We start from the raw sequence: 25856 nt of genomic DNA on the forward strand, positions 1-25856 counted from the left end.
TTGTCACAGTCTGGAGTTGCAACACTCGAGCCTATAGGAAGAAACCACTGATAACCCAGACATATTCCCTCTCTTTCTGTTTTATTGACTCCTTCAGCCACATTCTTCAGTCACATCCACTCCTGCCGCCCTTTTATTGATCTAGGTATTTGGTCAGGCCTGTCTTCCATCACCCGTATTTCTCCTGATTATTTTCTGAATGCTACTCCATAGCTCTTTACCATGCTTCCTTGATTCAGAAACATACCTATTTCACATTTGACATCTCTGAAATCAAAATTACTCCTATGGTGGATATGTCCACTTACCACAGTGATTACTTTATTTTTCCAAATAGCTATTATTAAATGAATGGCATCTGTTGAAATTAATGACTTGAAATAGGGACAACAGGAGACACATACATGTGGCTGCTATGGCACCCACAGGGTGAAATCTGCTGTGTTGAGCTAATGGTCAAGGGTGTGTGAGCACTGGCTCCCCTAGAATATGGACCCACCTTTGTACCCTGCCCCCACCTTCACCCATCCCTGGGAGATCTCACTCTGCTTTAATAGCTAAACTAGTCTGGAAACAGGAGGTAGAGCACGAGGAGGAGACTGTGGCCTTGGATGGGAGGAAATTGGCAGGTGGCCATGACCCTGTCAACATTTAAATCTCTATTCCGACAATACCAGGTCATCAAGAGGACCCTGTCCCTGCTTCTCCTTTCCTTTCCAGCCTCTTGGCACAATTTAAAAACCAGGGCAGTAATGTCCGTAAAGATGGGTTGTAAACTTTAAAACAATGCTTCTCGAACATTGATATGCAGGCTAAATTCTTGGACATCTTGTTAAAAATGAAGATTCTGATTCAAGAAGTCTGGGTGGGGCCTGAGATTCTGCATTTCCAACAAGCTTCCAGAGTATGCAGTTGCTGCTGGGCTCGGGACTGCAATTTGAGTAGCAAGGCTCTGAGGCCAAGTTTGCTAGATTTAGCACATAAAAAACACCAGGCACCAAATGGAACACGCTTCTCCTAAAAAACAGATTCATTGTTTACCTGGGATTCAGACTTAACTGGTAGACCTGTATTTTATCTGGCAGTTGCCCTTTAAGCTCCTATTAACATGTAAGAAATTCCCTTTTTATGCCTCAGACGGTATATTGCAGCATGTTGTTTTCTCTTTGTCTTCATGGAAACCCTTGATGTTCTCTTTAATGGGATGCCCTTGTGGGCCATGACGGGCACTTTGAATCCCCGCTAGAACTTGATTCAATTAGTGGCTTAGTCAGTTCAAGCCACGGTAACAAAAATACTATAGACTGGATGGCTGGAACACATTTAGTTCTCATAGGCTAGAAGTCCAAGATCAAGGTGCCACAGGATTGGGTTCCGGGGAGAGCTCTCTTCTTAGCCTGTACCTTAACATGACAGGGAGAGAGGGACTCTGATCTCTTCTTTTTCTAAGAACACTGATTGCATTATGGGGGCTCTACCCTCACAACCTTATCTAAACCTAAACCTCCCAAAGGCCCCACCTCCAAATACTAGCACATTGGGTACTGAGGCTTCAGCATGTGGTTCTGGGAGATGGAAGGCAAAAAAAAAATGTAGTCCTTAGTACAAAAATTACATCCTACTTTATCAGAATAGCTAAAGAAGGGTTTTCCTTAGAATTCATGGTAACAGCTATCACTCAAGCAAGGTAGCCTAGCAGGCATGTGCAAGAGCCAGCAAGAAAGTCAGCCTGGGATGCATGTGCAGGGACCAGCAAGAGAGTCAGCTTAGGGTGCAACTTTCCAGGCTGAAACAGGAGAAGCCATGGCAGCACTCTGACTCAACTCAGACAAATAGGAATTGAAAGGAAGCTAGTAAGTAAGGGAAGAAAATCGATAATAATCTAGAAGGCCAAAGGGAAAAAAATTAAAGAGTTGTGGTGCAGGTTACAAATCTAGGCTTCCTATAGTTCCCAGGGTAAACCTGGAGACCCGGGGAGGCTGCTTGCCGTCATCCGTCATCCCTGGGAAGGGTGTTCCGGGCAGCCGGGTAGCCAGAATGAGCCATCTGTACAAAAGCTAGAGAAGAATGATTAGATGGGAGGCAAGAAAGCACAGCTCTGAAGGAAATAAACCTTTTATATGGTTAGCACACACGGCTCAGAACTTTCTCAGGCAACAGAAGAAAAAATAAAGCCCTTGTGTTCATATAAGCTCTTCCTTTTTGCTCCTATAGAGGCAGATTCTTGCTTTTTGAGAATACAAGCATGTCAGATTACATCATCTGTGTCTTCCTTGAGGATTGTTTTCTTTTCAGGGGATTCTTTCTGTACTCTCATGGGAGTTAAAAAGGAAAGGGGTACGAGAGAGGGTGGGATGAGGCAGGGAGAACGCAGAAGGAAGCCATTCTGAGAGGCAAGTCCCAATAGCATGTGGATCTCATGATGGAACACACATATTACAGAGTCTTCAGGTGTCTCGAGTCAGTTATTTTCAGACTCCTCTCTCTCCCCGTAACGTTGGCAAGACTACTTTCCACTTTTGCTCCCTGTAAGCCACTGTTTAAGCTGCCACCGTGTCCTTCCTTTAAAATGCCTCTGGGAGGAGGGGATCGAGGTGCTGGATGAGGGACGAGGTTTAGTGGGATCCTTTGGAAAGAGAGCTTTTGCAGGGAGCCTCTCCTGTCTTTTAAGACACAAAACCCTCACAGAAATAAGTGCCATCCCAAGGAAATCCTACCCGAGGCCAGGAAGCGAATACAACAAAATGTAGGAAATAGGAAAAAAAATTTTAAATCTGGAAAAAAGATCAGTCACTGTCACAAGCCACTGAGTGGATTGACTAAGCAAAGAAAATAGCAAGTCATAATGGGTAAGTTTGAGCAGATGGAGGAGGGATGAAATGATGCATGGGGATGAGAAATCTGTCAGAGGCAGTGACTTGGCAGATCTGGCAGGACAATATTATCCTAGTCTGATTGCAATATATGTCCCAGAGCACTCTAGCTGCATGGGAAAGACTGTAAAACATCCCCAGCATACCCAACCGGAAACACCTCAGGACGCTGGGAAATCAGTCTGCACAGAGAACTGGCAAGGGGAGCCCCCAGGAAGGCTGACCATCCAGGAAGGCGGGCAGAGACCCTGTGTGCACCTCCTGCAAGTGGTGAGAAATGGCTACAAATAGGAGGAAAGAAGCATGCTGCTGTCGACAGCTCGCAGCCCGGAAACCTGGCTCATGGTCTTCTTTCCTGTCTGCACTGTAGTTTGCTGACTCCAGTTCTACCAAGAAAGGATGGGTTTGGGGAGCTCCTGCCAATGAGTTAAGAGCCCAAGTCAAAGAATTTAGCTCCTGCTCCCTGCTGCAGCCAATGAGTTGTGTGTCCTCCAGGAGTTCCCGGACCATTTCCTGCCACACGTTCTCCAGCTGGAGGGAAGCCACAGACATTGGGCCTCTGCATGAATTTACGCTTTCAAACTCCAAAGTCTGCTGCTGTCAGCCAGTGCTAAGAAACACGCTTGGCATTTCAGGGAGCTGTGTTAACAACTTAGTTGTCATAAGAATGCCTTAGAACGGCATTCAATCATTTTCATATACAATCACTCAAAATGGCAGCTTATGACACAAATAAAGTGTTATTGACATAGGAACAAACGAAATAATTGTAAAAAGTAGCCAAGTGACTTGCCCATGATTACGCTGCTGGGTCTTAGAGAGACCTCGGGTGTCCGGGGCCGGTCTCTGTGCCTTTGACCACACCGCAGGGCCACATCTCTCTGAAGCACCCAATGCCACAGACAGCCTTCACTTCACAGTCTCCGAGAATTTATAAATCCACTTACAGCGTAACATTGTAGCATGCTTTGAGCGACTCCACTTCCAAGTCAGGACAACTGGAAAGGGAAAGAAGTAATCTACAGCAAGAACTTCAGAAGGTTATACTGAAGACAGATTTTTTAAATTGTGGTAAAATATACATAAGTTAAAATTTACCAAATGAAAAAAAAATTTTAGCACACTGCACCCTAATCCCGTTAGTGCACGCACACACATACACGCAGACCCCACGCAGATCCAAAGCAGGAGTCAGAATATCTTCGCATTTTCTACCAGCTCCCCATTTTCATACAGAGGAGGAAGAAGCGGGCACCTCCAAGGTGGTGATGGCTCTCCCAGGCGGTGATGGCTCTCCAGAAGACCCTTTCATGGCTTCTGCTCTTGCTGCTGACCCTGCTGGGGCTGAGGCTGGTGCAGCCCTCCTATGGCCAGAACATGTACCAACGATTCCTGGGGCAACATGTGGACCCTACAGTGACAGGTGGCAACAACTTGTACTGCAACAACACGATGAAAACTCAGTTTAGTTGCAAGCGATTCAACACTTTCATCCATGAAAACATCGGGACCATTATTAGCATCTGCAGCACCACCAATATCCAGTGCAAGAATGGCAAGATGAACTGCCATGCTGGTGTAGTGAAAGTCACAGACTGCGCAATTATGGGACGTACCCTGCCCCCCAAATGCAATTATCAGGCCAAGGCCAGCACTAGGCGTGTTGTCATTGCCTGTGAGGGTAACCCCCTGGTGCCTGTGCACTTTGACAGATAGATGCTCCCCTGCAGGAGTTATGGCCCTGTGGATGACCTTTAACTTACTCCTTGGATAGCAATGAGTAAGGCATTTGAGCTATCTCAGGCGCTGTCTCCTCTGCTTATGTCTACTTCATTTTCTCTATATAATCCATTCTGTTAAATACATCAAAGAGAAATGGAGACATAAACCTATAATGGGACTGGGCTTTTCTATAATAAACCTTTCAGTAAACTCTTCTGCTTCCTTTGATAATACTGGTCAGCTTAGCTCTCTCAGATCCTATCCTCTGGAATGTAGTCATTATATGTATGATATAGTATTTCAAGTATTTTAAGGTGCTTCCATCCCAGTTACCTCATTTTAATACCACTAAACCCCTGTGATGCTGATGTTGCTACCTATAGGAGCCCAACGTTAAAGGATTTGCTGAACACCATGAAGTTAGTGGAAATGCTGAAGCAAAAAAATCCATTTCAACTGGCTACTAATCCAGGACTTTTTCTACTTCATCACAAGGAGTGTTGTGAAAGTATCTGCTTTTTGATATTCTCAAAACTCAGCTGTTGGGGGAAGCATTACAAATTTGGAAATAGGAACTGGCAAAATGAGAGCTCTGTCTGTATAATTTGGCAACCTTGTTATGTTTTGGGTCTAATGAGATTAAGAAATGATACAAGGAACTTTCTTTTTCTCTTCTGAAATTTTTTAATCATTGTAGTAAGTCAGAGTATTAACAATGCACTAGATCATTAAGACTCATGCACTCTTCCTGATTGGAAAGATTTTTCGTGTTTTCCTTTTAATAAAGAACTAAAAATGAAAAAAATTATTATACAATTCAGTAGCATTAAGTGCATTCACTTATTATATATCATCACCACCATCCACCCACAGAAGTTTTTCATCTTCCTAAACTGAAACTCTGCACCCATTCCACACTACTTCTGTCCTCCCTCCCCAGCCTCTAGCAACCACCAGTCTACTTTCTGTCTTTATGAATTTGACTATTTCAGATTTATTTCACTTAACATGATGTCTTTAAGGTTCAGCCATGTAGTAACATGTGTCAGAATTTTCTTCCTTTAAAAAAATATATATTTGTATTGATTTCAGAGAGGAAGGGAGAGGGAGAGATAGAAGCAGCAATGATGAGAGAGAATCATTGATCAGCTGCCTCCTACATACCCCACACTGGGGATCGAGCCCACAACCCAGGCATGTGCCCTGACCAGGAATCGAATCATGAACTCCTGGTTCGTAGGTCAACACTCTACCACTGAGCCATGCCGGCCAGGCAGAATTTCCTTCCTTTCTAGGGCTGAATGTATTGTATCTATATATTACATTTGTTTATCCATTCATTCATCAACGGACACTTGGGTTGCTTTGGCTTTTTGGCTGTTGCCAATAATGCTGCTATGAACATGGATGTACAAATATCTGTTCAAGTACTTACTTTCAATTCTTTTGGAATAATAATTCCAGAAGTGGAATTGCTGGATCATATGGTAATTTTGTGTTTCATTTTTTAAGAAACTGCCACACTGTTTTCTATGACACTTCCACTAGTCTACATTCCCTCTAGCCAAACACAAAGACTTCCAATGTCTTCCATCAGTCTCAGTCCATTGATGACATTGCCTCTGGTTAGGAATGCATGCTGCATGGCCCAGACACACACCACTCACAGCAAGTTCCACAGACATTTCCTCCTCCAGGGCCCACATTTGCAGCTAGGTTTGCTCTTGTGGTTCTTATTATGATCACCGCACTTTAGTAAGAAACCATCAGGGAGGGAACTTTGAGGAACAAGATTTATTACTCACAGGTCCTGGGGGATGCATGGCATGCCTGTGGGCCTCACAGCAAGATCATGGATAGAGAGAAAGAGAGCAGGCCTGGGGCTCTGCCTTTATTAGGATTCCAGAGTGGGGTGGCCAAGGTTTCAAGGGTTCACTCTTCATTGGCTAATTCAGAGCATAAGAGCTGGAATTAGAACATAGGAAAGAAGATGTGTGGTCACTCAAGTTATCTAGGTTACTCAGGGCTTTCTAAAAGGGGACTTCATGAATGGGGGCAGCCTACTTCCTCATCTGGTTGTTTTGCTGGTAGCTGAGTCATACAACTGGCATTATGTTTATTGGAGATAGATGTCTTTTGTAATGGATGCCCGGACAGCCAAAAGCTTAATGACAAGAACTTACACTCCACTCCACACCCTTACCAACACTTGCTATTTTATGTTTTTGGGTGTTTTTTTTTTTTTTAATAATGACCATCCTAATGAAAGTGAAGTAAAAACTTAGATTTTTAAGAAAGCTTCTGAAAGAGGTTATGGATACACAGGTTCACAACAACCTCTTATTTGAGATCCTCGGGACCATATGGGTCTCAGAATTCAGAATTGTTTGGATTTTAGAAAATCATCACAGTGCATAATTCTTTAGCAGTGCTCCCAGAGGAGTCTGAGGCTGGAACTCACAATCAAGCACATTACATGTCTGCAGCAAAATGCATTACTATTTACACTAAGTGCGATAAATGAGGACTCCAGTTGGCCTCATTTCAGATCAGATCCAAGTTTGGTAATTAACTGATTGTAGGAAAAGAACTATGGAGACTTTTGAGTTTTAGACCTGTGTTACTATTATATCGACTTACACATTAGTGCAACTCTTAAACCCGCTGAAGGTGAAGGAGTACGTAGCTTAGAATTAGAACTTGCTATAGAGACATGTATTGAACAGAGCTCATTTGTGGCAATAAACAGAACTGAAACTGCTTTTGCCATCCGAAAGTGTGCTCAAGGCCAGGACAGTCAGAGGCAGTGTCAGGCACCCAAAAACAAACCCAGGCCAGCACCTTGGGACCCCATTTCTCCCCATTCCTGACCCAGCTTCCACCTGGACTCATGCCCACTCCACTGGGCACCACAAAGCTAACATTCCTTGCAAGTGCCCACTTCTCAGACTTGACTGACTGTCAAATCCCATTAGATCTTGAGAGGTGTGTATCCCATTCCCTCCCTAGTCAACTCCTTTCATCAGAACAACTACCAGCATTAACGTGATGAGAAACACTGAATACTGATGAGTGAATGTGTTTCGCCTCCCAGCAAGCAGGTTCAGATATCAACAGGGTCTTTCTGGAAGTATCAACTGAAAGGAGTGATTTTGAATGTTGCCAATGACAGGTACCGTGGCTGGCCTGTGGGACACTTCTGTGAGCACACGTCTTTATCTCTCAGGTGTAATGTCTCTCAGGTGTAATGTCTCTCAGGTGACAGAGGCTGTCAACTCTGTCAGGCAGGGTCTCAGCGCAGAGCCTGCAGCCACCCACAAGGTTACTGTATCATCCCCCTTACATTCCCCTGGGGCTCTTCCACCCTAATCAGCTATAGTGTTTGAATGTGATCTAGGAAGCCTGCATCACAATATGAAATGAGATGTCTTAGTCTGTTCTGGCCGCCATAGCAAAACAAATGGAGTTTCTTACAAACAACAGAAATTTATTTCTCACCGTTCTGGAGGCTGGAAGTCCAAGATCAGCATGGCCGGGTGAGGACCCTCTTCTGGGCAGACTTACTGTGTCCTCAGGTGTCGGAAGGGGCAAGGCTAGCTTTCTAGCCCCTGTTTAATGAGGTCACTAATCCCAATCCTGAGAGCCCTGCCTAATTGCTCCCCAAAGGCCTCACCCATAAGAGCATCACCTTGAGCATTAGGTTTTCAACATATGAATTGGAGGGACGCATATACATTCAGACCATAGCAGATGTGAAAAACAATAATTCTGCAAAATTGCCAAAGATTTAGCCTCTATACATGCTATATTGCAAAATAAAAAGGAACCAGGATGAGAAAACTATGCTTGACTGTACCACCCACTTGCCACCCCACAGAATGAAACATTGAAAAACGATGACAACCCTATTTGTCCTTTTTTTCTGGATTCTCTCTGCCCCAGGTAAATGTGCATCCGGCCTCAGAACCCGAGCTACCTGTAGCAAGAGTCTCTTCCTTTCCATGTCTCCCAGAACTGTGAGGGTGCAAAAATAGAATATTGTCATGCCAAAGGGCCGGTGCAAAACCTAATAAAGGGAAGAATAGTATGAGCTCAAAGCTATATCCATTCTTGCAGTATATGATCATTATAAAAAGAGATCAACCACAAAAGGGAACAAATAAATGGGCTCATGGGTCCTGGAGCTGAGCTGGGCTCCCATAGATCCTTCAGGCTGCACCCCGGCCATCCACAGATTTGTCCTCAGGATGTACTGTGGAGTGACAAAATGGCCATTTTCCTGTTCAACAGTGTTTTTCAGTTTAAGTTCCACATTGTCTCTAGAGTTACCCTTTGAATACATAGAAAGGAGAAAAGGTTCTTGAGGACGCGGGAGCATTGTTCCTTGTTTTTATTGTAAGTGGCTGAGCATCAGTAGGCACAGTTAGAGGCTGGGTGTATTTGGCAGTCTCTCATTGTTCCTGTATGCTCAGACTCCCAGGGGTACCATTCCCAATGTAAGCTAGAGCAGTCAGCGTCTGATAAATGAGTCTCGGCCAGCCATGCAGTGCGCACAGCATCTGAAAGAGACAGAGCTCCCCCTGACTCAGCACAGGTCCAGCTGCAAGAATCATTGTCCTAAATGTCGAGGGGCAACACCGACGGTCACCTTTCAGCCCCTCTCCGCTCCAGTACCAGCAAAGGCTAGCCTGAACTGGCTATTGTTTATTCCAATGGGCTTTAATAATTAGGTAGAGATCACAGAGCCCGGCACATATAATTGAATGTCAAATATAGTCAATCCAATGTCACATTTTAGAAGTTAGATCAGGAAAACAATCTCAGAATCCCATAAGAATTTATTGGTATATCAAGTACGTCAAAAGGCAGCACAGAAGTTCTTTACTGTAAAAATGAAGAGACAGAGTTCCATGACTTTTTAAAAATTTCAATTAGAACATTTTTAAGGCAGTAAATATTGTGAAGCCTCTTGGAAAAGAATTTTTGATGCACTTTGTGTGCTTTATTATTCATTATGAAGTGAACATTGGGAAATCGATTTTGTTCAAGATATGGATAAAGACACGGAGCTTCTTCGGGGACCTCTGATTTAAAATGAGTAAGCCAATTCACACACAAACACATCATGCATAAGATTTCAATCGCTGAACAAATGGCTTAAATGTAAGTTTCTCTGTGTGTTTCTATTTCTTCTTCTGGAGACTGATGGACAGAGCCTTTTGTTTCTGGAACTTGGAATGTTACCAGTAGGAAAGGAAACAATTTTAAGTGTATTGTATAAGAATATGTAAACAGGAAGCATACAAAAAAATAAAGAAAAAGGAGTGTTTTTCAGCTTTCAAGCAATAGTACTAGAGGAAGTAAAAGAATGATAATAATAGCAGTTAGTCCCCAGCCTACCAGTTGTCTGTGCCTGATGTCCTGATTCCCCTGAGAACCACTCTTCAGCCTCCACCTTGATGTCTGCCCTGAGGGAGAACCTCTACCAACTGTATTACCTGGGCCCCCTTGCATGCTGGCTTCCACTTGGTTTCGGCCAATAGGAGACAGCAGCCAGAGGTCAGAAGGAGGCACTACAGAGGTCAGGGAATCATAACCTAATGATGGTTCTTGTCATGTCATTTGGCCCCTGTCTGTGATTTCAGTTTTTGTGCAGTTGATCCCCAGGGTTCTCCGATACCCTGTGCTGGTTTCCTTCCACCCTGTCTACACCTTTATAAATAGTCTCTTCCTTAAACTCTCTTTCTTACCCCTTTGAGGGTAACCCTGTTTCATACCAGAGCACAAATATAGAGCCTTCGCAGGAGTTGGAAAAAAGCACCCAGGTCGGTACATGGGGACCATTATCCTCTTGTCTCCACTTTGGTATATATTGAAATTTTCTAAAATAAAAGGATTCCAACAAAAGCCAAGTAAAAGGTACCCGTTTTGCTGACGAGTGCCCTGCAGATGCATAGCTTTATGAGCACAGAACTAGGGCTGGTTTCCGCTTCACCTTATTCCCTCAGCAGGTGGCTTGATGCTGTACACAAAATGTCCAGCTGAGCCTGGCGGCCCTACAGAGGAATGGGAAGAACCCTAAAATCTGGAAAATATCTTAAGGGGAGAGTGAAGACTGACCTGAGGCTTCAGGATATTTGGGACCTAAGTGAGAAAGGGATTGTAGGCAAGGAAAAGGTGTATGCAGGGACAGACATGCATTAGATGTATAAAGGGATGGATTCTGTAAGGCAAGAAAGGTCCTTTACAGCAAGCACTGCAGCATAAGAAAGGGGAGATGGGATGGAAATGGGCTTTGATTGCTGAGGTAGAAAGTGTGGATCGGAGCTTAGGATTGACAGGCAGTATGGTGCAGTATTGGGGCACGTGGGCTCTGAAGCCAGACTGCCCAGGCTTAAGTCATCGTTTTGCCATCTATTAGCTCTGTGACTTTACACAGTTATGTTTTCCTCCTTACGCCTCAGTTTTCTCCTTTACAAAATGGGGATAAAATAGTACCACCTCCTACATTTGCTGGGAGACTGGATTTTAAAATGCATGTCCAAGTGCTTGGCACAGCGCCTGGCTTCCATAAGCTCTCAGTGGACATTAGGTTCTATCATGAAAAATTTTAAAACAGAAGAACGACAAGATGAAAGCGGTATTTCATGAAGATTAATCAGACAGCATGTGCAGACTGCACTAAAAAGGAAAGACAGAACAGGGAAGTCGGTGTGAGGCTGCTCTGGCTGTCTGCACTCCAGAGGGACATGGGAAATGAGAGAAGAATCGGTGGAAGAAGAGTAGGAGGAAGGAAACCTGACAGGCCATGAGAGTACGGAGTCAGAGAGGGCTCCAAGCACTTTTCTCAGATCTTTGGTCTCCCCAGTATAAATACACCTGGGCAGCTTAGCCAGTTGACTTTGAAGAACAGACAATTTTGACATTTTAGTACAAGTAAAAGAAATATTAATATAAATTTTCCATTTCAGTACAAGTAAGAAAATTAAAGAACCATTCGATTTTACCCAATATTGAATTAGACCCAAGATTCTATTGTAAAATAAAAACCCTAATGGACACCTCAAGGATTCCAGCAATCACTGGTGACTCCTCAAACTTCCCAAAGATGGTTATTTTTATCTGAAGATTCTTCTGATTAAAAATCTGAGGTCAGGGCCTCCTCAGTTGAGATAGAACAGCCTCATACAAGAGAGCTCTGTAAGATCATAAATAATTTACAAGTTTAGTTCTTACTAACAAAATTAACAGAACTGTTGAGTAAGCCATCAAGTTCCTGACTTAAGTATCTAACATTTGGGATGATGGAGAGAGAAAGAGTAGTTAATTTAAAGTAATAATTTCTATAAGTCATTCTATAAGTCATTTCTGTTGTGCAGTCATCTGTAGGCAAGCCTACCTAAGAACTCAGTGCCATTTAAAAAAACTACTGTGAAGCCATTTTAGCCAATCTTCATCTGAGAACATTTATTTCATGTTTTTACTTTGGCCTTTTTGCCAGGCACTGGGCCCTGATTCTACCAAGGCTTTGGCTCACTGTTAGAAACAGTGTGGCAGAATCCAGTTTCCAGATCCTTCCTGCCTCACCCTCATCTGTCCTCTCCCTCTGTGCCCTGCAGATACTTGCCTGAGATCATGAATGATGGGCTGACCAACCAGATCAACAATCCTGAGGTGGATGTCGACATCACCCGGCCCGACACTTTCATCAGGCAGCAGATCATGGCTCTCCGCGTGATGACCAACAAACTAAAGAATGCATACAATGGCAATGACGTCAACTTCCAGGACACAAGTAAGAAAGTCCTTACCAGTAACCTCCAGAGTGAGCAATGGTCACTGAAGATGATATCAGCATTTCTCTTCAAGAGCAATGCGCACCTTTCATCTTGTGTTATTCTTGCCCAATCTACAAAACTGTTTATAGTCCTTCAGACAGAAAGCTCTGACTCACAAAACTTAGGATACTACTAAAATCATACCTGGTCTTAAGGATGCAACCCACTAAATTTTAGTGGATTGCATTCAGCTGTACCAATGCTAAAATTGAGTTTCATCTGCTAGATGATCTGTTCATGATAAAGCAACAAAGTAATGTTTTGGCTTTCTCCTTTCCCCATCAACATTTATGTCTCTAACCCCAACTCTGCCCCCTCCCCTCACCCCAACCATCAAAAGAAGAACGTTCTTAAGATTACTCAAGACAAGTCTTGGCTGGAATCCCTGTTTTGTAACTTATAATCTAGGGTCTTTAACAAATTATTTCCTGAGTATCAGGTTCCTCTACTATTCAATGGGAAGCACTTGCCTAAGAGGTTGTTGGGAAGTTCATTTGAGGCCATATTTTTTTTAATTGATTTTAGAGAGAAAAGGAGAGGGAGAGATAGCAACATCAATGATGAGAGAGAATCATTGATTGGCTGCCTCCTGCACACTTCACACTGGGAATCAAGCCCAAAACCCAGGCATGTGCCCTGACTGAGAATTGAACTATGACTCCTGGTTCATAGGTTGATGCTCAACCACTGAGCCAGGCCAGCCAGGCAGAGGCCATATTTAAAGGAGCTAAGATAATATCTCATGTGCCATGAATTCAACTGTATTAATGTTCTCTCTATGCAGTCATACACATACAGGAACCATTAACATTTATATCTGAAATATTTAGAGAAATAGTTCAGATGTAAATAAAAAAAAAAACAAATTGTGATGAGTTGTGCCTTTCTCCTCCAGGATACATTAGAGAAGTCCCTGTATCACCTTAGCTTTTATTTAAGTAGCATCAAGCAGCCAAAATGGCATCAGTCTTTCAGGAGCAGCATAACAAACTCATCACCACTGAAGGGCAGCAGGGAGGAGTTAGGGCTATAGCAAGGAATCACTGAGCAAGTGGGGAAAATAGCAAATGTCATTACCCAGTTTACAATTTCCTGAGTCCTCCCAGGAACAACATCTCACTTATGCCCCATAACAATTCTGTGAAACAAATTGGATTATTCTCATTTTTACAGGATAAGAAGAAACAGAGCCTCAACAAGGCTAACTGATTTGCCCTAATTCACTTAAATTAAATACAGCAAGTTAAAATCTAGGTCGCCTTTGCTGTGGGAACCATGTGTTTTTCCATCAGGCATCATTGTGAGCACTGGGTTTGGTGTCCTCACACATTTCATCAGGGTGTCTTCACACATACTCTGCAAGTTAATCCTATTGTCCAAATTTCCTGAGATGAGGAAAATGACAGAACCTGAGTATAAAGGCACATTTATTTACAATAAAGCTATTATTGAGCATCTTCTGTATTTCCCCTTAAAGGCATGGGGATCCCATTAAAGGCATGGGATCAGAAGTGCACAGTGACACAAAATCTCTGCCTTCAACAAGTTTATATTCTCATGGAGGGGACTAATTCTAATATATAAAAACTCAGGGTCCTTAACATCCAAAACGACCAAAGGCTCAACTGACCAGAAGTCAGTACAGGATTGCCATGGTGACCCAGCACTGACTGCCGAGGGGGCTATGGATCAGGCCCGAAGAGAGGCCTGGAGGGAGAAACAGGGTCTGATCCATAGCCTCCATGGCAGCTGTTGATCAACACTTGCCTCTCTCTTTCGCTCCGGGCCTGGTCAGCAGCCACACATCTCTTTCTCTAGGGCCTCCACTGGGGCTGCTGATCAGCCCTGCCTCTCTGATCAGGCCCGTTGATAGGCCCAGAGATGCTGACTGGCATAGAAACCAAACAATCAGAACTAAATCTGGGTGAAGTGCGAGGAGCCAATGGCTGCCTAGGAGGCGGAGCTTTTGACGCTGACTGGCATAGAAACCGACCAATCAGAACCTAATCTGGGTGAACTGTGAAGGCAGAACCTAAGGTAGGGGCTGAGGAGGAGTTTTAAGGGCAACAGCTGTTTGGTGTAAGGTGTAAGAAAGCGGTTCAATTTTTTAATGACCTGTTTGGCAGTATTGTGCATATAGCTGGCTACCAGTCCAGATATAGGGATTATGTATTTTTGTCTGCCAAGAGCATCTCCTCCTGATGAAAAAGGCTTTCCCTACCCCCATTTAAGCAATCCTATCCTATATAATCTATCTATACTACTAAGAGGGTAATATGCTAATTAAACTGGGTCAACCAGCCATCTTCTGGATGTCCGACTTCCTTCTGGACAAAGCCGTGGTGGTGGGGGCCAAGGCAGAGGCCATTAGGGGTGATCAGGCTGGCAGGGGAGGGCAGTTGGGGACGAGATAAGGCCGGCAGGGGAGGGCAGTTGGGGGCAACCAAGCCGGAAGGGGAGGGCAGTTGGGGGCAAGATCAGGCCTGTAGGGGAGGGCAGTTAGGGGCAATCAGGCAGGCAGAGGCAGTTAAGGGTGAGATCAGGCCAGCAGGGGAGGGCTGTTGGGGGTGAGATCAGGCCAGCAGGGGAGGGCAGTTGGGGGTGATCATGCAGGTAGAGGCAGTTGGGGGCAAGATCAGGCCAGCAGGGGAGGGCAGTTGGGGGCAATCAGGCAGGCAGGCAGAGGCAGTTAGGAGCAATCAGGAAGACAGGCAGAGAGGTTAGGGGCAATCAGGAAGGCAGGCAGGTGAGCGGTTAGGAGCCAGCAGTCCCAGATTGCGAGAGGGATGTCCAACCGGTGGTCAGGCATCCTCTAAGGCATGGTTCTCAACCTTTCTAATGCCAAGACCCTTTAATACAGTTCCTCATGTTGTGGTGACCCCCCAACCATAAAATTATTTTCGTTGCTACTTCATAACTATAATTTTGCTACTGTTATGAATCATAATGTAAATATCTGTGTTTTCCGATGGTCTTAGGCTCTACAGCAGCGTTTCTCAACCTGTGTGTCGTGACCCACAGGTTGAGAACCGCTAGCAGGGTCACCTAAGACCATCGGAAAACACAGATATTTACATTATGATTCATAACAGTAGCAAAATTACAGTTATGAAGTAGCAACGAAAATAATTTTATAGTTGGGGGTCACCACAACATGAGGAACTGTATTAAAGGGTCGCGGCATTAGAAAGGTTGAGAACCACTGCTCTAAGGGGTCCCCTATTGGAGAGGGTGCAGGCTGGGCTGAGGAAACCCACCCCCCCATGCACAAATTTCATACACCGGACCACTAGTCTCTATATATAAAAGCCCAGCGACCAGAACGGCAGAATGACCAGAATGGCCAGTGGCTATAACGCACACTGTGGCAGCCAACCAGCCTGAGCTGGGCCCTAATCAGCCCCCCCTCGCTGGCCCCACCCCCGATCAGGGTGTTGGGGTCTGATCAGGGATTGGGGGCGGGGCCGGCCAGCCAACTGCCCACGGCCCCTCCCCCTGCCGGCCCAACCCGATGGACTCCCATTGGGGTGGGCCGGCTGGACCCCACCCATGCACAAATTCATGCACCGGGCCTCTAATAGGAAATAAGAAAACAAGTAAACAACACAATTGCAGCAGCTAGTAATTGATGGAGCCTGATCTGGGACCCAGGTCTGAAACATAGGGTTTATGAAACTAGAAAGAACAAAGCAGTAAGAAGTGGGAATAGAACAGGCCCAGAGGCATGCTGGGCAAGCAAGATGCTGCACTAAGACCACATACTGTTTGGGTACCTGGGCATTGGCTTCAAGCAAGAAATGGCAAACTTTTTTTGTAAAGGACCAGATATTAAACATGTTCAGCTTTGAGGGCCATGTGTGAACACAGAATTAAACCATGTGTAAGTGAATGGCTGTGGCTACATTCCATTATAACTTTCCATATGGACACTGAAGTTTAAATTTCACATACACATTTTTTCACATGTCACAAAATATTATTTTTCATTTGATTTTTTCCAAACACTTGAAAACATAAAAATCTTTCTTGGGTTGTGGGCCATACAAAATCATGCAGCAGACCAGATGAGCCTTCAAGCCATCGTTAATCAACACCTGGTTTAAAGGGAGAGGCTGGTTGAGACAAAGTCTAACCTGGTTCTTAGGGGAACAGAGGTCAAAAAAAGTAGTCAAGCCCGGCTGGTGTGGCTAAGTGGTTGACCATTGACCTATGAACCAAGAGGTCACCAGTTAGATTCCCATTCAGGGCACATGCCCAGGTTGTAGGCTCAATCCCCAGTAGGGGGCATGCAGGAGGCAGTTGATTAATGATTCTCTCTTCATTGATGTGTCTATCTCTCTCTCTCCCTCCCTATCTCTCTAAAATTAATAAAAACATAGTTTTAAAGTAGTCAAAAGTAATAATAGTATATGCCTTCCACAACCTTGTGCTTCTGCTCCTCTGATTTTTTATTCACAGTGTTTGTTTTCCTCTATTTGACTGTTACTTCTCCTTACTTAAAAAAAAAATTCTTCCAAAATCCTTTATGATAATCACTAAAAACAATGGCTCTGGGGTACAAAAAGAGCAAAGAATGGAATCTCTTAAAGTAATTTAAATATTGGCCAAAATAAGAGAAATTCTCTCGTTCCTTATTGGGTAACTCTGGGTATCAATTTTACTGTTCCTTATATCGATACAGTGCACCTGCCCATCACAACCTTGCCCATTAAAAGCAAACCTGTTGATGCCCAACCAGTGTGACTCAGTGGTTGATCATTGACCTATGCACCAAGAGGTCACTGGCTCCATTCCCAGACGGGGCACAAGATCGGGTTGTGAACTCAATCCCCAGCAGAGGGCACGCAGGAGGCAGCCGATAGATGATGTTTCTTTCCCTCTTTTTTCCTCTCTCTCTCTCTCTCTCTCAAAAAAAAAAAAAGCAAACCTGTTGAGATGGGGTGGGGGACCCTTGGGTGGGGAAATGTTCCCTCCCACCACCATGCCCAATTCCATTGCGTGCCTCCAGTCTTTCCAGGTTGTGGTCTAATTTTGTTTGTCCATCTGTCCACACCAGGTGATGAATCCAGTGGCTCGGGGAGTGGCAGTGGGTGCATGGATGATGTGTGTCCCACGGAGTTTGAGTTTGTCACCACGGAGGCCCCTGCTGTAGATCCCGACCGGAGAGAAGTAGACTCTTCTGCAGCCCAGCTCGGCCACTCCCTGCTCTCAGCGTCTCTCGTCTGCATTGTCCTGGCACTGCAGAGACTGTGCAGATAATCCTGGGTTTTTGGTCAGATGAAACTGCATTTTAGCTATTTGAACAGCCAACTCACTTCTTTTCTTACACTCTTGGACAATGGACCATGCCACAAAAACTTACCGTTTTCTATGAGAAGAGCAGTACTGCACTCTGCCTCCCTTTTTGTTTTCCCAAAGAGTACCGGGTGCCAGACTGCACTGCTTCCTCTTTCCTTTGCTATCTGTGGGGACCTTGTCTATTCTAGAGAATTCTTACTCAAATCTTTCGTACCAGGAGATTTTCTTACCTTCATTTGCTTTTATGCTGCAGAAGTAAAGGAATCTCACGTTGTGAGTCGTCCCCCTCTCCGCTTTATAACAACTTTAAAAAAAAAGTAGGAATCATGTTCTTCATAAAATCAGGCCAAACCCCAAGACAACTGCATTTTCAACAAAGAAGCAAACCAGAGAGAAAAATAAAAGAGCTCTAACACTATCAATTCAGTATTGCCAGGCAACTCCCAGTGTAAGCTTTTCTGTGACTCGTTGGGTTTTAAAAAAAAAAATGCTATGGGGAAGAAAGTTTAAAAATGTTTTTAGTGAAGTGAAAATACACTGTTGTCTTGGTGGTATTGTCTTGCACTCTAACCATACAGCACCAAACTGATTTAGAGGTACTGGTACTAAATTTGAATTCTACCTTTAAAATGACACAAAATATTTCTACAACTCAGCACCTCCCTCACCCTGACCAATTTCAATTGTAGTAATGGTACCATTCTCCTCAGTTCTCTTAATGTCTGTCCACTGGATCCAATTGGCACAGATTTTCCCCTTCATCTTCAGTTACTAGTGGACTTCCCTATCAATTAGTCCTCCTCAAGGATCTGAATTGAAAATAATCATCAACAAATGCAATCGCTTTGTTTTAGCCATAGGTTGGACATTAATTTGGTTTCTGCCCCTGTGCTCATTACCTCCTAAATGAAGATTTCTTTTAGTGAACTGACAAGCAGTTAGACCCATCAGTGAGTTTTTATTTTTAGCCATTTGCTTTGTGTCAATTGGTTTCTGCATCACAAGGGCATTCTCTTACAAAATAACTCACAACAAAAAAAGTCAAGACAAAAAAATATATATATATAGTATTGACATGGAGATTTCTTTCACTTTTTTAGTCTTAGTATGATCATCTATTTTTATATCTATATATATATAAATCACAGATTTTAACTTCTTAATTCCAAGCTCAGGGTTGACACACCTTTGTAACAAAAATGTTTTGTCAACCAGCTCTTCTTGTTTTGTGCTGCTCAGAGAAGGGATTCTTCAATGATCTGTGAGCACCAAGAATCAAGAAAGAGACCTTTTTACGTATCTAACTGTCCATTTAATAAAAGTTTGCCAGGGCACACCCTTTTTGCATGAGCGTGCTTTGTCCTGGATGCTCCAGACCGTACTGAGCTCATGGAGAGAGCCATGGGTATGTAGGACATTACTGGTGATGGAAACTGTATGGGTAAAGAATGTGTTATTCACACAAAACCATTGTTTTCACATACAATGCCTTCAGCCTAGGATTCCAACCTGGCACTTGAGAAAATGTCCTAACACAAGAGGCCAATTTAGAGCCACAGCCTAACTGGTCCACCCAAGTGGGCCAAAGCTAGGCCCTGTGCTCCCCTGACAGAGAGAAGCAAAATAAACCAAACTGGGGCTTTATGAATACATTGACTATCCATGTGTTTCTTGGTTTTTATGATGCATCTGGGGTTGGGAAAAGTAATGTTTTAAGACACCATAGTACATCAGTCACTGTTAATTAACCCATTGACAGTAATGACATGTAAATGGTATTTTTCAATCCCCTTCCTCATCAAAATTATAATTAGTTATTGATTTAGTCATCGCATTTAAGTAGAGCATATGCGGCACAATAGTATTAAGTATAATTGAGCACTTTTGCAAAACTGAAAGTATTTAGAAGCATCTATTGCTATAGTATGCCTAATGAAATATGAAACGTAGAATTCTGAGAGACTTTGTGGCATCTTTTCATTAACATTTTTATGAAATTAACATTTAACCTAATTCAGCATTACATACTTCTAGAAAAACATTTCACTGCCAAACTTTGGCTTTCGGTCACCAATTTTACATAAAATATCTCTACAAAGGACCAATTTATGTTGCTCACGTCATTGTATGTTCAGAAATCAGTATTGTCTTTCTCTGAATAATTAAGGTGCAATACAAATTAAATCAACCTTGGTTTGACAGAATTTTGAGTAATAATTTGTTTTTATGGCTTTAAACTTCAAGTCTTTCCTTTTTTAAATGTGTCTGCATTGTCTTCTATGAAATAGGTCAGAATACCTTGTTTTCCCTGTGTTTTCACCCAAAATGGTTTTGTGCATGTGTATGAGTACACATTATATTAATGAATTTGAACCTATGTTCTATACACACTAAACACACAGATAACATATAAACACCTGCTTCATTTATTTCAACACCTTAGTTATTAATAGTATTCATAATGGTTAGATGTAGTGATCCATCTGAGCCAGGCAGAGAGCTGAAATGACTGTCAGTTAATGATGCCACAATATTAGTCACCTGCATGAATGTGGTCAAAATTATTCAAATGGTACTTTCTGGTTTTTATCATCATTCTAATATTTCATATGATTTCAGACTAATTTAACATGAGATTTAATCTAGTTACTCCATTTCAGAAGAACTTTGGAACCTCATCTCACCCCACCCCACCTCTGACCAAATTAATTTCTCTCATTTAAGCATTGTGATAGGGGAAGCAATGATGCTGCATTATTTTTCATGACCTGACTTCTTGGCTTTGATGTCTCCTAAGTTCTGTAATGACATCATAACCTCTGTTACAAGTAGAGAGGGATGGGCTCACTGAAGTCGGAACTAGAACTTGTTGGGTGATGCTCATAACTGCAAACACTTAGCTTATTGAAGTGCCTCTATTTACATGTTTAGTTATAATATGTATTTTTCTAACAGAAATACACGTGTGTAATTGGTGTATATTATACTTTGTATATGTTACAACAAAAGCTAAACAGAGGCTAAAGTCTTTAGCAGAGAAGAATGAATAACAAATTCATGAATTAGAGCTCTGCTATGGTTCTGTACTGAAGGACAGCCATGACAACCTTCTGTCATCTTAATGAAGGTCAAGTTGGCACTTTGATTGTAGCCTTCCTCGAACAACCTTAGCAATAGCAATCTGACTCCCTTACAGTGACTTACCCAGATAAGTATCTTGTATGACCTGTTTTAATTGTAAGGGATAGAAAATACTACTTGTCTACACTGAGAAACACTTTTATTCATTGACAAGCCGTATTAATTATAAAAGTAACATTCTATAACTCAAACTGAAAATATTATTGGTCGCAGAACCCTGATATTTAATTTATATTCCCTGCTGCAGACATTAGCCTACTTTAATACTTTAGCCATTACATATATGTTTTGGCTACACACTGAACACCAACTAAAGTCCCCAAGGAGGAATAAAACCTTAGCAAATTCCTGAGTTGTGATTCTTTTGTTACTTCTATTTGCAAGGCTAATTGTCAAGTGGTTTGATTAAAGGTGGAAGTGTTAGCAAATGAAAGTTTTGACTTATCTACAACTTGCAGAAATTCAAACTCATTTTCATTTACTTACAGTCACTAACAGACCTGACTTTTAACAAGACAAACAAACAAACAAATGGTAGTTTAGCTTTGCCAGCAGAAGAGTAAAGGAGACCATAACTTATAAATTTGCAATGTGTTCCTCCTCGGTGGAGACATTAGCCAGTGTTTAGTTTTAGGCCAAATTATACAAATAGAGTATTGATTTGTATGCATTCTGGAGCCTTGCTATATCATGATTTGCTACAACATGAGAACTCAGCCTAGCATGGGGCCATGTGAATTTCATTCAAAGTTGAATAGTTCCTGGAATCTTTGACCTTGCCTTGCAAGGAGGTACGTCCATGAAAAGAAACCTAACGATGGCTAATAGTGAGGTCTCTGCGTGCATATGAGTAATATATATGCAGGATAAATGTGTGCACCAATCAAACCTAAAATTTTATGTGACTGTCAAATGAATATTATTTGGGTTAAGATTTTTCATTTCTGATTTGGATAGAAAATTGCTATTAATCTTGTATTAAAATAGTTTTTAAAAATCTACCAGTGCCCTTTCTGCATTTTTTAAATTATTGTCATAGTCTAAATTTCGTAGCTTTTGAATTTTTTTTATTTGAGACCTTTCTAGAAGCTGTAATATTACAAAAGAAAAGAAGAGAAAAAGCACAAAGATTAAATCAACACCGCTCACCTAAGTATACTTGGCATGTAAAATCATGAACTTTTAAAACTTTAGAATATTTACAGTTTGCCAAACATGTGGAAGATACTATATCTGTCTTCTTTTCTATTGGTTTCTTCTCTAAGATAAAATTTAGTGGCTTGAGAACTGATGTCAATACTTTATGAGGCCAGAAAAATTAGATAAAATTGAAAGAACTAACAGTAACATGTTAAAGATTGATTTAACAAGTATTTATTAAACTCCTACTCTGCACTAAACCTGCTCCAGGTGCTGATCCATGATTATCAAAACCACCAGTTGGAAATTATTCATTTTTACTACAGTTAACTATAATTATTATAGATACATCGCTCATTTCAAGATGGTCTTTTAAATAAAGAAAACCATATAAATAAAGTTATAGAGAATACAACGTTTAACTGTAAGCAATATTATAATTTGTTCACATTATGACTATGTTGGGCTTTATTGAGAAAAGTGATGTCTACAAAATAATTAAGGAATTTTAGGATAATTTCATCTATAAAAGCAGAATATACCGTACTACATTTGGAAATAAACTAAATGCAACTTCATAGAAAGGAGAACCATCCAAATGGGTTTTTAAAAATAATAATAAAACCACAGACATTTTTTATCAGGTAACAACAATATTATTTTAATTTGCTCTTTGGATAAGTGGCTGAGATATAGTCAAAACATTTGCACAATTAAGAAGATGAACATAGTACTGAAAGTGCTAGCCATAGCAATTAGACAATAAGAAGAAATAAAAGGTATCCAAATGAAAAAGAAGACATAAAACTGTCATTATTCTCAGATGACATGATACTGTACATAGCTAACCCTAAAGACTCCATCAAAAAAATATTAGACTTAATAAATGAATTTGGCAATGTAGCAGGATACAAAATTAACGCCAAGAAATCTATGGCATTTTTATACACCAATAGTGAACTTACAGAAAGAGAGATTAAAAACACAATCCCATTTATCATCACACCAAAAAAAGTAAGATACTTAGGAATAAACTTAAGGAGGTAAAAGACCTATATGCGGAAAACTACAGGACACTGAAAAAAGAGATAGAGGAAAACATAAACAGATGGAAGAACATACCGTGTTCATGGATTGGTAGAATCAACATCATTAAAATGTCCATACTACCCAAAGCAACCTATAGATTCAATGCACTCCCCATTAAAATACCAATGGCATATTTCACAGACCTAGAACAAACTCCCCAAAAAATTCATCTGGAATAAAAAAAGACCCCAAATAGCTGCAGCAATCCTGAGAAAGAAGAACAATGTAGGAGGGATCTCAATACCAGATATCAAGCTGTATTACAAAGCCACGGTTCTCAAAATGTTCTGGTACTGGCACAAGAACAGACATATAGACCAATGGAATAGAATAGAGAAATTGAGCCAAACCATTATGCTCAATTAATATTTGACTAAGGAGGCAAGAACATACAATGGAGTCAAGACAGTCTCTTCAATAAATAGTGTTGGGAAAATTGGACAGATACATGCCAAAAAATGAAACTAGACCACCAACTTACACCATACACAAAAATAAACTCAAAATGGTTAAAGGACTTAAATATAAGATGGGAAACCATAAAAATATTAGAGGAATCCACAGGCAGCAAAATCTCAGACATATGCTGAAGTAATACCTTCACCGATACAGCTCCTAAGGCAATGGAAACTAAAGAGAAAATAAACAAATGGGACCACATCAAAATAAAAAGCTTCTGCACAGCAAAAGAAACCATCAACAAAACAACAAGAAAACCCACTGCATGGGAGAACATATTTTTCAATGTTATCTCCAATAAGGGTTTAATCTCCAGCATTTACAGGGAACTCATACAACTTAACAAAAGGAAGATAAACAACCCAATCAAAAAATGGGCAACGGACCTAAATAGATACTTTTTGAAAGAGGACATAAGGACGGCCAAGAGACATATGAAAGCATGCTCAAAGTCACTAATCATCCAAGAGATGCAAATCAAAACGACAATGCATTACTATCTCATACCTGTTAGAATGGCTATCATCAACAAATCTACAAATGACAAGTGCTGGCGAGGATGCAGAGAAAAAGAAACCCTCGTGCACTGCTGGTGGGAATGCAGACTGTTGCAGCCACTGTGGAGAACAGTATGAAGTTTCCTCAAAAAACTAAAAATGGAACTCCCATTTGAACCAGTGATCCCACTTCTAGGAATATATCCCAAGAAACTAGAAATACCAATCAGACAGGATATATGCACCCCTATGTTCAAGGCAGCAAAATTTACAATAGCTAAGGTTTGAAAACAGCCTAAGTGCCCATCAGTAGATGAGTGGATTAAAAAACTGTGGTACATCTACCCAATGGAATACTATGCTGTGTTAAAAAAAGAAGGAAGGAACTCTTACCATTTGCAACAGCATGGATGGAACTGGAGAGCATTATGCTAAGCAAAATAAGCCAGTCAGAGAAAGATAAATATCACATGATCTTACTCATTTGTGGAATATAATGAACATAAACTGATGAACAAAAACAGATCCAGAGTTAGAGAAGTATCGATCAGACCATCAAACCTCAGAGGGAAGGTAGGGGAGGGTGAGAGGTCAACCAAAGGACTTGTATGCATACATATGAGCCTAACCAATGGACACAGACACCAGGGGGGTGAGAGCATGAGTGGAGGCAGGTGGGGGAGGCAGTGAGGGGATAAGGACACATATGTAATACCTTAATCAATAAAGAGAGAAAAAAATTTCTTAAATAGAAGATGACCTTATGGTTTGATTCCTAGTCAGGGCACATACCCAGGTTGCAGGCTCAATCCCCAGTGTGGGACTTGCAGGAGGCAGCCAATCAATGATTCTCTCTCATCATTAATGTTTCTATCTCTCTCTTCTTCTCCCCTCCTCTCTGAAATCAATAAAAAATATGACCTTGATTTTTAAAATACCAAATTGTAAAATAGTGGTGATTAGACAGGAAGTGTTGTTTCACTCCCTGAGAGCTAAAAAGGTATAGGCACAAGTTTGTCTATTTTAATAGGAATTTGCAATTCATTTAGTGCAGATACATTTCCATTCCACAGACACATTTGCTAATATAAACATGTGGCTAAACATACCTTGTTGGCTCATAAATGGGGTGTATAACAAAGCCAGGAGGAATTAAATGCCTGCCTTTGTAGCTTGCTTAAGGAGCTCATACTTTTGCTTCCCTTAAATCATAAAGAAGAGCAAGAAGATGGGCATTTTATCTTGTGAGAGCTCAAGTCTGGAGAGGAACTGAAGGAAGACTAACAGTATTCAAGGCAAACGGAAGAATATTTACCTTGCATAAAGCTGTCTGCTCTTCAATAAGGACAAGTGTCTGTGGATTTTTTAACAAAAGGTTGACCTAGGCAATAATAGTCACGTAGTCTTTCAAAAGATATAGTAATGAGCAATTAATCACGTCCAAACACAGTCTGGGCAGCAGAGCAAGACGCCAAGATTCCTCTTCTCACAACTTCCATCCTAATAGGGGAGAGACAGACAACGCCAAGTCAGTAATAAACAAACTGCTTTTGTTAGAAGAAGTCAAGAATCATATGACTTCACTCATATGTGGGATATAAAACTGAGAACAGCAAATGAACAAACAAAAAACAAGAACTCATAGACACAGACAACAGGATGTCATTACTAGAAGGAAGCGGGGGGTGGGGGGGGGCACGGGGACGGGGAGGATCAGGGGAGTAGTGAAGAGTAGAGGAGATCCAGTGTATGGTGACAGAAGGAGATTTGATTTTGGGTGGTGGACACACAATGCAATA

The 25856-nt window shown here is 41.8% G+C and overlaps 2 protein-coding genes across 2 annotated transcripts in view; both read left to right on the forward strand.

Moving 5' to 3' along the window:
- GPC6 (glypican 6) overlaps positions 1 to 21865 on the forward strand; it is a 1127407-nt gene extending 1105542 nt beyond the window's left edge. The window contains exons 8-9 of the mRNA XM_008156480.3: positions 12215 to 12390; positions 17490 to 21865. Coding sequence (XP_008154702.2) covers positions 12215 to 12390; positions 17490 to 17692 — 379 coding nt within the window. The 3' untranslated portion in view covers positions 17693 to 21865. The remainder of the gene's footprint in view (positions 1 to 12214; positions 12391 to 17489) is intronic.
- Positions 4161 to 4589, forward strand: LOC103299631 (ribonuclease 4-like). The gene has a single exon (XM_054719886.1). The coding sequence runs from the start codon at positions 4161 to 4163 to the stop codon at positions 4587 to 4589; it is 429 nt and encodes a 142-aa protein (XP_054575861.1).
- Positions 21866 to 25856: the final 3991 nt, after the last annotated feature.

Source organism: Eptesicus fuscus, chromosome 8, assembly GCF_027574615.1.
Source record: "Eptesicus fuscus isolate TK198812 chromosome 8, DD_ASM_mEF_20220401, whole genome shotgun sequence".
NCBI classification, from domain to species: domain Eukaryota; kingdom Metazoa; phylum Chordata; class Mammalia; order Chiroptera; family Vespertilionidae; genus Eptesicus; species Eptesicus fuscus.

Excerpts from the sequence above, each read along its gene's own strand:
- LOC103299631 (XM_054719886.1), top strand. The coding sequence starts at position 4,161 with ATGGCTCTCCAGAAGACCCTTTCATGGCTTCTGCTCTTGCTGCTGACC.